The sequence below is a fragment of the Truncatella angustata genome (genome assembly GCF_020726525.1).
Source record: "Truncatella angustata strain MPI-SDFR-AT-0073 chromosome Unknown BKA67scaffold_8, whole genome shotgun sequence".
NCBI classification, from domain to species: Eukaryota; Fungi; Ascomycota; class Sordariomycetes; order Amphisphaeriales; family Sporocadaceae; genus Truncatella; species Truncatella angustata.
The window spans coordinates 2,362,184-2,373,797 of NW_025763388.1; the positions used below are offsets into that span (position 1 = coordinate 2,362,184).

Consider the following 11,614-nt stretch of genomic DNA (forward strand, 5'->3'; position numbering starts at 1 on the left):
CCCTTCGATCCACTCAAGAATCCTTGCTCCATGCATGTGTGATTACGTGCAGCTACCCAGAGTAATGGAAAGCAATCAGACGCGCAGGATCTTGACTTTCCTTTTGGGGATAATGCGCCATCGTGATGCCCACGCGAACATTGCTCTTTTGATTGGCTCTAGGTGTAAGACAAAAACGGGAAGTGTTCCGACGTGGCGTAGCATTCCCTTACACCGGTTGAAGAAAGGGAGCGATGCATCTTGGGGTACAAATGGACATACGTATGGAAAAGAGATGTAGATAATACAGCGACAAGATATTTATCAATTTTCAGCCTTCAATACCACGTCCATCAGACATGATCCCATTACCGGATGCGAAAGGTCCAAGACTGCGACCGTTTCTTAGGCAGATTGACGATATCCAGTTTTTGCGACTGCTGTCTTCTAACGAACAGTACAGCAATGAGGTACCCCACAGCAGGGTTTTCTACGTCCGCATCGCGGACCAATCATATGCTTTAAAGGTTGTAAGTACACACAATCACAAGCGGCATCAAGATGAACACCATATTGATTATGGGTCCAAAGTTCAACTTCTTCAGTCTCGAGGAAATACGCCCCTTCGTTCCCTTCGGCGAGCATTTATTAAGAAACAAGGACAAAATCATACGAGACCAGCTGGACCCTTTCTTCGCTGAATGTCGTGCATTTGGACGGCTTGTCGAAGAAGGGAGGGACGATGAGCTTGCTGTGCGCTGTTATGGCTACACGTTGCTACCGGAAACTGTGGAACGCCAAATTCAAACGCAGTTCGGTATCACCGATTGGAACCGTGGAGATGAGGATGAGGAACAGCCTCTACGGGCCATTGTGAAAGGATATATCAGGTACAAGACTCCATTTAACAGGAAACCGTTTGCTGTCATGAGGAAAAGGATTGAAGAGTTAAATGACCTGGGTATCTATAACATGGACATACGGAAAGAGAATTACTTGGGCGGTCGTCTTTTTGATTTTAGCATCGCGATTACCGCACCTCATTTGCGTTTCTGGACGAAGCTACGTTTCCAGGACGCGATTCAAGCGGATATGAAATATGACTTGGAATGTTTGAATGAAATAGCTGAAGAAGTAGAGCAGCAACGAGGAGATGATAGCCGAGGATCGCAACGATACGACTTACGGCCACGAAGCAATTGTAACCAACACAAGAAGTCACCTTAGCTTTACTTCAATACGATCCACTATATTCATACAAATTCCGACGAGACTGATTTTCTGCAAAAGGAGTTATCATTCGCAGACATGTTGTGCGCGATCGTACTTCAGTACCGCCGCTAGACACGATTCCACCCTTCGATTTTTTGGTGGGGACTTTCATCCTTACTTATTTATCCTCTTACCTAGTATATAGGAGTGTCGATGTAACTTAACGTATAACTAGGTTGCTTTGCATCGCATGTTGTGAATTTTTTATTGCTCGTATTCCCGTAACACAATAATCTCAGCGAAGGAAGCGAACTCGTAGTATTACGAAAGAATAGGATTTCCAACATGCACTATGCAACCTACGCTGAGTTTCACATATCAGTTGTGTTTGGCAAGATGCGGAGATTGGCTCCCTCTTTTGCGCACGTACTTTCCCTAGTCATATTTGAGTTCGGAACACTTGATAATGCCCAACATCAGATTAGTGAGTTGCTTTGTATTGAGCCAGTACACCTGACTTGGACCTTGGTATTGGACGCACGACGAGCTCGCGGGCTTTTTCGTAGACTGTACGTATCTTGTGCGATACGTGTACTTGTCTTGTGAGTGCATTGTGTGTGTGAAAGAGTATGTATTAACTGTTATATAACGTGGATACGATTGATAGACGATCGTGTTCGAAGCGAATGGACCACCAATCCATAGGTTGTAATCGTTGGATGGATTGATGGATGAGAGGAACAAATCCTCGAACGAGAGATCGTTCAATAAGTGTGCCATTTTCTCCACACGATAAGTGGATCGATTATCCCTAGCTACGTGCGTGGCCATCCACACTCACCACTTCAAAATGCGCTGCCTTCGCAGACTATCTGGGAGCCATATTGATTCCTCTCCGCGGCACGAGCAGCTTCATCCAGATTACGATATAACAGCTCGAATCGCAAATTTCCTTGAGACCTGGCCCGTCTGGCAGGACGACCAAGGCCTTCTCGCCCTTCTGTTTGGCGCCTAGCAGATGATGAGATTCATAGAGTGGTGCTCGCTGGCCAATCGAATCGATTCTCGGGGATCATCTGAAATAAGGTTGTACCCTGGAATGCAAGTTGGCATTAGCTCCGCTCTATCATCTAGAAAAGCTGCATGATTTTCGAACTCGGACCGTGTGCGGGGCGGCGCCTAGCATGAACGCGCTCATCATCGGACGAGCTCTGGCAGGCCTTGGCGGCGGAGGAATGTACCTGGGAGTGATGATAATGTTGTTTCACATCTCTGATTCACCCATAGATGAACCGTTGGTTGCTTCGATCTCACGGGTTAAGAAGCGCTAGTGCAAGCCAGATACAAAAAGGATTTATTTTATAGAGATGGAATTTGAAATAGCCGTCTGATACATTCTACCCTATTGCAGCTATTTCGAAGGAGCCTGACCTTATCTAAATAGTGCAGCTACGCTTTTCTACTATATAGCGGATAACGTTATTCCTAGCCCCTTTTGCGGGGCAGAATTTATCGTCAGATCAGCCAATTTTGGAGCCTTGAGCTTGTACGGTGCTGACGCTCAACCCTCCTAGTCAACATCTCGTGCCATTTGAAAACAATCAGGAAGGAAGGACGGCAATCTCTGCGAATATTCTATGGTAAACAAACGTCACATACCGTAACCTAACAACTTTATTCTCTTCTGTACTGCACCGTGATTGATTGGAGTATCAACTGATAATAATGCCACGACCGTAGCCACTGTGTACTCACTGTTTTTCTTGTGACAGGGTTGAAGCTGGGGTATTCCCAATGTCTCAAGTTGAGTAGACCGAAGCCAAGATTTAGTAAGAACACATAGTATGCCAAGATCAGTTCATGGAACCTCGGCATCTGGAAGTAAGGTTCTCGAGATGTTCAACATTGATATTCTCCATACGTAAATGATGTGACGAACGGACGACAGACAGCAGCCAGTCAGGATGCATCGAGGTCTCAGAATGGAGTCCACAAGCTTGTGAAATGCTAGAGGCAAATAAAGTCTAATCTTAGCCGGGACTGAATTTTCTATTCAATATATACGATATCGCTTTACATATCTCTCCGGCTTGACTTGTTCCCCATAGCTGTGTTCTTTTGATGCCGAAGAGTGATGTAAAATGGACAAGAAAAGGAAGGTTTCGTTTGTACAAAGTATCAGTCAAGTAACGGCCCTAGGGCTTGTAGCCGGCGTGACATCCCAACCTAAATACACAAGCCCCATTCAATTAGCTAATATTGATGGTGTTCAAGCAGACAGCTTGAATCCACCCCAATTCAGACGAGTCCAGACACCCAAAGGATCATAGGCCGCTCGGATATCCTTCATTCTCTGTACGTTCTCCAACGGGAAGCCAGGGTAAGGATCCTGTGTTTCCGAAATGTCGCCCATATATAAGAACTCGGATGCAAGGCCCAGATCTTTGTTTACCGTGTGCCAGTAATCACCGAAAGAGGTTGCCCAATTGGTCATGCGGAGATCATCCTCGGCGTTGGCCCAGCCAGTGGAAAGTTGCCAAACTATGAATAGAAATTAATTTCAAGACACGCGGTTGTACCTTCATGAATGTAAGTACTTACTAATCAATGACTGATCATCATCCAAACCCCACACATTGCCAATGCCATTGGTCTTAGCGATTGTCGCAGCACTTGCATAGAGCGGGTTCATCACAAACGTAGGATACAGTCCTTCGACGTCACTGATGGTGTCTACTGCGTCCTTCCAGGCTTGGTAAATAGCAAAAAGCTGACTTGCATCCGGCTTCATAGATTTGGAAAAGAATTGCACACTACAGAGAACGTCATTAGAGATAAGGATTCCTACCTAAGCGGAGGCATAGTTGATTGAATTCCAGATAATTCGAGAATAAAGAAAATTCTTACCGGAACATCTGATTGGGGGTGTCGAATTGGGAATGCCACTGGGTGGGAGTGGTAACGTTGTTGATAGCTAGCGTTGATGGGATAGCCGAAAAGTTGGCGAACCGTTGAGGCGGTGATACGAGGCTTTCCTCCACACCCAGCACCGATGCAGCAACGACCTTGGTCGTAGCGTTATACTGGATGCTAATGACAGCACCTGCTGCGATATCGGCAGGGTTGTTGGCAGCAAGATCTGCTGTAGCGGCGATGAAGTCTTCAACATTAGACTCATTGAAGTTTTGAATAGTCGTACTGAGGAAGGGGATCCGGTAAGCTTTCATCGTGAACTTTGTGACAATGCCGAAGTTGTTGGCTCCTCCTTTCAACGCCCAAAAAAGATCGGGGTTCGAGGTCGCGTTCGCCACGACCTGTGAGCCATTGCCGAGCACGACATCATAGCTGACATGCTGGTCCATACTCATACCATACTTGTTATTAAAATAGTGAAAACCGCCAATCAGAGAAAGACCCGGCACTCCGATGGTCTTGAGACGTCCTCCAACGGCGTATAAGCCGTAAGGCTCCAATGCACCATAGACGTCGACCCATCGATTGCCCGGCCCAATCTCGATGGTAGGACTGTCACCTGCGGTATCATTGTTGACATTCAGTTCCGTCAGACCGTTTAGAGCAAGCAGGACTCCGCCGTTAATATTGTTCGATCCGGGATACTAAAATCATTCATGTCAGAAAACTGGCGAATTCACCTGACGAGAGTGGGCCTGAAATACATTCATATGGCCTCCGCCGCGGACAGCGAACTGTGCGCCGCATGTAGAAATGATGCTAACAGCGCTGGCAACTTGGGCTGCCCCGCTCGGCAAGAAAATACAGTACGGGGACAGATCGGCGCGGACATCCCAGTAATCTGTGACTTGGGTGGTGTAGTTGGAGGAATTGGTGCCTATGACATCGCTGCTGAATTGCGCCGTAAGCTGCGTACAAGCACAAGCCGCGCCCTCAGAGAGCGAAACAATGGGAAGCTCCGAGATAGCTTCAGCCTGCGATGCGCATGCCAACACAGCTGTCGAAAGACCGCCGACGATAAGAAGGTTTGCCGAGATCATGTTGCGAAACAGATTGCCAATCGACTGGAGAATGTGGAGGTAAAGGGGTGAGTGCTGAGCTGGATGATGGTATGCGAGAGCTCCCAGTCTTTATATATCATCATCAAGGGTTCCGGCTCGGCTCGGAAAAGGTAGCTGTTGAAGGGGTCATCGCATATCACAACTGCATTCTTGAGGGCGGAGCACAATGGCTAGCTGCCGGACCGGGCTCTCGGTAGTCGTTTGGCCATGTCATGATTTGCATAGGTACAGTAGGCTGAAGCTAGAAGCATAAACTCATTTTAGCAACTCCACGCACGTGGACCTGTGCCTGACATTGGGTGGGACCCGAGGGTGCGGTCGATCTTTGACACCGCCCAGCACGCGCTGTTCGGGCCGACGCATTAACAGATGTTGATGTACAGTAGACTGTGGTGTTTCCTCGCTCTTGGTTTCGCAGCTTTTTCTAGGGCGCCTAGCGGGCAAACTCAAAGCAGCTCGCTCGACTCATTTGCCCTCGGATATATTGGGGCACCTGTAGCAAAACCTCTACGTGGAGTGGCGCAGATCGAGCTAGCCAGCCCTACTCCAATTCAGTTACAAGCCGAACTATCCATCCCGCTTACTGAGTCCACGGTCGCAAAGTGGCGCATTGTCGTTAAGTTCTGCCTGATCTACTGTGATACTATAACATGGTTCTATACTAGTCATAATACGCACGCCAACGTGGGGCTGAGCGACCAAAGTTAAGCGCACCCTTGAACGTTGGAAGCGAAAGCAAAGTGCAATCGCCCCACGGGAAGTAGTTGTTGCATTTGTGGGATTAGTTGATTCTTGATATACTTGCGTTGACGGAATTGATTAGGCAGTCACTTTTGGTGGCAAGACTGAAGCTCAGTCAGTCAGACATGTGAAATTGATGAAACACTTGCGGAAGGATATAGGACCACTGAACGCCTCGACAAAGCAAACGTTTCATTTCAGACGCTTGGACGTGCTGTCAACTGACTTTACCTCCACATGCTGCAGCAGTGCCCCAGGTCCCGCAAATTGAGATCGCGCGAGAGCGAAATTACTCGTTCTCGGATCTTTCGTTCATTGGCTCGGTATCGTCTGCTCCACTCCGTCCGATCCATCATCACACTATAGTAAGAACGGAACGGCAGTGGGCATCACAAGCTAAGAGTGTCCCGGGGTCACAGTTGCATCCGACCCCGCCCCATTCACCTGATCAATTGATGCGCCATATGGACAACAAAATGCCATGGCTGTAGCAGAGTTTCGATGAGAGAAATTCTTGTAGTGCGTCCTGTTCTGGATTTAGGCCGGCCGTTCACAACACTCCGTGGCCGTGAAAAGTCGGCTGTGCAATTATCTACCCCTCAAATCCGAGCACATATCTCGCCAAAATTTCAACATGGTTACAATCTTTTATCGGACAACGAATCCACATGCAACGCATACGGTACTTGATGGCGTCGGCCTCGTTCGGGGCCCGAAAGCGAGATGCTCCAATGGAGAGTGCGGCTGCTTAGGTAGATCGGTACAAGTCAAACGTGGCCGTTTTTAACCAGGAGCAACAATCGAGATTTGGAATTACTTGGAATCTTCGTGTGTATTAATCAAGACAGTCTTCTCTATTCGTATCCGACTAGCAGCTTCTTTTCGTCCTATCTATTGCACTTCCATTTTATTCCATAAGCGTAACGTGGGACAACCCCAACCATGATAACAAACGAACCAGACAGGAGTCAGGCAGCGCCAGAGACTCTCTCGGAAACAGTGAATGATTTCAAAATTTTGGAGAAAGAAATTCCAGAAGAACGGGCTGCATCACCACCGAATGTGCCGATAGAAGCGGTGGACACCAAAGCTATTGACAGCATGTCATCAGACAGCAAATATATCGTTGATTGGGATAAACCCGTAGACAAAGACCCCGAAAACCCATTGAACTGGCCAGATTGGCGGAAATGGAGTATCATTGGTTTATTGTCGTTTCTGAGCTTTCTTACGTGAGTCTACCTGCTTTTGCCCGCTTCATTCCAGGTCTTGACTCAACTCTAACGTCACGTCCTGGCTCTCGCTAGTCCTCTCGCGTCGTCCATGCTTGCACCAGGCGTACCACTAGTTCTCAAAGAATTCCAGACCAATAACGATCAACTTGCAACGTTCGTGGTCTCGGCATTTGTTCTCGGCTTCGCGGTTGGCCCATTGGTCGTCGCACCGATGAGCGAACTATACGGCCGCACCAAAATTTATCACATCAGCAACTGTCTTTTCGTCATCTTCACAATCGCTTGCGCTGTATCAAACAGTATGGGTATGCTTATCGCCTTCCGTTTCCTTGCTGGATGTGCAGGCGTTACGGTTGTGACTTGCGGAAGTGGCACAATTGTGGATTTAATGCCTCCGGAAAAGAGGGGAACCGCTATGGCTTTGTGGTCGGTTGGGCCATTATTAGGGCCGGTGGTCGGTCCCGTGTGTGCTGGTTTCTTGGTCGCAGCCAAAGGCTGGAGATGGGTGTTTTGGGTTATTGCTATTGCTGTAAGTCTGGAATGAACCGATGAAGGGACTTATCCATGCGCCCAACATCAACTTGGCTGGCCTTGATATCACTGACCAAGTCTAGGCCGGAGTCGCAACTGTGGGCTCCTTCTTCATCCTGCGTGAGACATATGGGCCGGAGTTACTTGAGCGCAGAGCAAAACACCTCCGCAAAGAGACCGGCGACCCAAGGTACCACTCAAGCTTGAAAAAGCAGGGAACTGCTAGTGAATTGTTTTTTCTGGCCATCGTTCGTCCTGCGCGAATGCTTGTACTTGCACCTCTTGTCACAACGATATGTATCTATATTGCCGCCATATATGGTATATCCTACCTTCTGTTCACCACATTCACGTTTGTGTAGTAAGTCACCCATACCACTCCCACTCCCAATGAACCCCCCTTTTCTCTCCTCAAGAACACGTACTAGACCGGAAACTACCATTGAAATACTAACGGTTATGTGTCAGCGAGGAGACTTATGGATTCAGTTCCGAAAGCGCCGGGTTGTCCTTCATAGCGTCTGGTGTTGGTACCTTGGCCGGGCTTGTATATTCGGGGACCCAGTCGGACCGCATAATACGCAATAAAATGGCGAAAGGGGAGCCAATACAGCCCGAGGATCGTCTGAGCTTGATCATTGTTGGGCCTGCGGTTCTTTGCTTGCCCGCCGGGTTGATCATTTATGGATGGACGGCCGAGAAGCAAGTTTTTTGGATCGGCCCAATGATCGGATCAGCGATTATGAGTATGGGTATGATGGGCGTGTTCATGGGGGCGCAAACCTACCTCATAGACTCCTTTCCAAAGCACGCAGCCTCGGCAACGGCGGCCAATGGTGTGCTACGAAGTCTCTTGGGCGCTGTTCTTCCGCTGTTTGGGCTGCAACTATACGATGCACTAGGACTTGGCTGGGGAAATACCCTCCTCGGATTGATTCTGCTCGTGTTGGCCCCGGTGCCCGTTGTGATTTCAAAGTTTGGACACAAGATTCGATCAAACCCTAAGTTTATGCGAGATTTCTAGCCTGTAGAAGCCCGACATACAATAGTAAAAAAAACGTAAAGACGACCCGTATCCCTCACACCTCCCTTTCCGGGGGAAATAGTCTTACCCCAACATGAAAACTTTCCAGTAGGCCCTCAAGTCTTCTCTCTGTTTCATAGAACAAGATCGGCTGATTGTTGCTCCAGTTACATCGACGTATGACCCAAGTCGGACAACTGGAAATTACCTGCAAATTGAACTAGGGCTACTGTCTTGTCCCTTGGTTATAGGCCTCACGATGAGCTCGCAGGCTCTTCGGTGGACTGATCAACAAGTAAAGAGCGGAAAGGATGAGTTTGACAACCAAAATATTATTAATTAGCGACAACGAGCCATTCTCGTTTATCTTCAAATACACCGTTGCAAAAACCAACGACTAACTGTACCTAAGTGTGAAGGCATGGAAAAAGGAAATTATCTACAAGGCCTATTTCTCAGACCTTATAATGATCAGGCCGAGAACAACTCCGACAAAGGCCGATATGATCTACTTGGCCTTCCCGCTGTGATAGTACAGCCAACACTCACTACTTCAATATCTGATAGAAGCGCGAGCAACGTAGTCCGTATATAGCACCGGCCAGTCAACTGAAAATTCCCACACCCCTGGGTCCACCATACTCTTCTCGCTAACGACAGTATTTCTCCCTCGATGCTAATTTCTCGGATTCTACCCTGAGCATCTGAATGGTTACACACAGAATTTCGAGGAAGTACTGTTCGATATCGAACCTTTTTACTTTATTCATCCTTATACGAATCCTCCAACAGCACATCTGAAAATATAACACTTTCAAAATCCTCCATTACATCCATCTCCAGATCTCAGCAGTGCGATCTACAGCACCGAGCTTCAGAGAAACGCGACGCATGGAACAGAATGAAAGTGGCGGACAGAGGTGAGCTACGACACAAACAAATATAAATCTTAAGGGAAAAAAAGAAAAGACATTTGAAATTTAGCTACCGAGAATTGTTTTAATCAAGACTAGTGCACCAGTTCTTATATTCCACCAATGAAACCGTCCTACAGCCAGTCTGAAATCCACTATTGTAGCCCCTGCACAGATCGTGGTCGGCAATACAGCCAGGCTGTTCATCATCATCTAAACCTTGTGCCAACTGCCTCATTCTTCTTAGCGTTCATTCTGCCCATCGAACCCCAGTCAGGTGACTGGTCAGAGGTATTTTCTCCCGTGGTCGTGAGCTCAATACCTTGCTCAACAGTGCTATCATCCACCGACAGAGACTCCTTCGGGCAAATTCCGAGATAGCCGCCGCCGAGCAAGATGACCAAGCAGCCCAGCTGCGTCACAAAGAGAAATATGAACCGGGTGGCAAATATACCCATGATAGGGTCCAAGGCCCTGTCGACCAGTTCGAAGGAGTACACGGTGTTGTAAATGATGCGAATAAGCTGGAAGGGCAACGCCGCCGCCGCCGCCACGATCATGTACAATGCAGGCTTGAAACTTGGGTCATCACGAATTGACCATACCCGGTTCCAGGTGGGCCAGATCCAAGCGTAGAGAGCAAATAGTGCGAGCAACATCAAGATATTGCCCAATCTGTCTATCAATTGGTTCATGACCCCGCCAGGAGCAGTGGCGCTGGGTGCACCTCCGTATGTCGCCATGGCGATGCCCGCGGTATTGACCAGGTTAGTCGTAGCCATGATGATCTTGTCGGTCCAGCGCTTGGGATACGGAAGTATGATGTTGCTTCATGGCATATCAGTGGCTTGTTCAAACTCTAGCGAGGGTGCGGTACATACATCTCATATAGGATTCCAATAAGGCCAAGAGTCAAGCAAGCAATGCTTCCAGCATTGGTTATGATCAGCAGTGCGCCGGGCACATTGGGCTTGTTGCGATCCATAATCTGCCAGATATCTGATGCAAAACGCATGCCGTAGAATGACACGAGGAGTGACCAGCATGTCATGCCATTTTTGCCATGTTTCCAAGTGATGTATAGAAGTGGTGGCAGCAGAAGAACATATATCACAATCTCGACGATGGCGAGGTTGATCAGGCTCGCCGATGCTGGCGGTAGGTTGATCGCAGCATCCGCCATTTCTCAAGTTGTTGATCTGATGAGGCAGTGGCCAGTGGTGCGAATAAGTCGAAAGGATGCCTTGACTTAAAACTAAGGACTGGTGTTCTCTCGATGGGGATAAGGTGATTGACTGCTGGGTACTAGCGCGGATTGCAACAACTACCGGAGCTAGTCGCGTAGATCGATATTCGAATCTGCCTTGGACTAGGCAAACTCTGGAGAAAAGCCTCGACTAAGTTCTGGGAGAAAGTCGGGACCGGGACAAAGATACGAAAGTGACGGGTTAACTTCAGCTGTCGCGTGGCATGAGTCATAGATAGAAAGATCACCTAGACTAGGACCGGTATGTCGAGAAAGAGCTGGCAGTTGCTGGCTTCTGGGTCAAACGGTAGGGGAAATCGGTGGCCATGGCGAAATATAAACAACGAAGTATGTCGATCGACGTGGGCAGAATCAGGACAACCATTGCTTGGCTTGAAGATGAGAAGCGATCTGCAACCAGTATCATGTGCGATAGGGATTACCGACAGTCACAGTGGCTTACAAGTTGCCGTATAAGTGTATACTGAAAACTCAAAAGCAACAGTTGCCTGCATTACTACATTGATGGGGTGGTATCGCAGTGTTGTGTATACAGGTCTTCGCACTTGGCACGTGCTGAGTCTTGAGAAGCCGTTGTTACGGCGGCTACGACGTCAGTGAGAAATTTGTAACGGCACGACATGCCGGCCATTGGTTATCGCTCAGTCTAAGTACAGCATGAAAGTTAAAATGACCTG

The 11,614-nt window shown here is 48.1% G+C and overlaps 4 protein-coding genes across 4 annotated transcripts; 2 read left to right on the forward strand and 2 right to left on the reverse strand.

The window, feature by feature from the left end:
• The first annotated feature begins 126 nt into the window (after positions 1-126).
• On the forward strand, positions 127-1,241 carry BKA67DRAFT_404148 (kinetochore Sim4 complex subunit FTA2-domain-containing protein). Its single transcript, XM_046096715.1, has 2 exons — positions 127-509; positions 571-1,241. The coding sequence occupies exons 1-2, from the start codon at positions 339-341 to the stop codon at positions 1,204-1,206; spliced, it is 807 nt and encodes a 268-aa protein (XP_045954557.1). The 5' UTR covers positions 127-338; the 3' UTR covers positions 1,207-1,241.
• A 2,219-nt stretch (positions 1,242-3,460) lies between these two features.
• BKA67DRAFT_523538 (FAD binding domain protein) lies at positions 3,461-5,204 on the reverse strand (the record flags this gene model as incomplete). Its single annotated transcript, XM_046098482.1, has 4 exons — positions 3,461-3,732; positions 3,793-4,004; positions 4,099-4,808; positions 4,869-5,204. The coding sequence occupies 4 exons, from the start codon at positions 5,202-5,204 to the stop codon at positions 3,461-3,463; spliced, it is 1,530 nt and encodes a 509-aa protein (XP_045954558.1).
• Positions 5,205-6,908: 1,704 nt separating this feature from the next.
• BKA67DRAFT_523909 (major facilitator superfamily domain-containing protein) lies at positions 6,909-8,756 on the forward strand (the record flags this gene model as incomplete). Its single annotated transcript, XM_046098518.1, has 4 exons — positions 6,909-7,198; positions 7,274-7,730; positions 7,816-8,093; positions 8,201-8,756. 4 exons carry the CDS (start codon positions 6,909-6,911, stop codon positions 8,754-8,756), a joined length of 1,581 nt encoding a protein of 526 aa, XP_045954559.1.
• Positions 8,757-9,650: 894 nt separating this feature from the next.
• On the reverse strand, positions 9,651-10,853 carry BKA67DRAFT_694995 (uncharacterized protein; the record flags this gene model as incomplete). Its single annotated transcript, XM_046109289.1, has 2 exons — positions 9,651-10,498; positions 10,552-10,853. 2 exons carry the CDS (start codon positions 10,851-10,853, stop codon positions 9,880-9,882), a joined length of 921 nt encoding a protein of 306 aa, XP_045954560.1. The 3' UTR covers positions 9,651-9,879.
• Between the last annotated feature and the right edge of the window lie 761 nt (positions 10,854-11,614).

Coding starts and splice junctions, on each gene's coding strand:
- BKA67DRAFT_404148 (XM_046096715.1), top strand. CDS start 339: ATGATCCCATTACCGGATGCGAAAGGTCCAAGACTGCGACCGTTTCTT. Junction 510..570: donor AATCATATGCTTTAAAGGTT/GTAAGTACACAC, acceptor ATGGGTCCAAAG/TTCAACTTCTTCAGTCTCGA.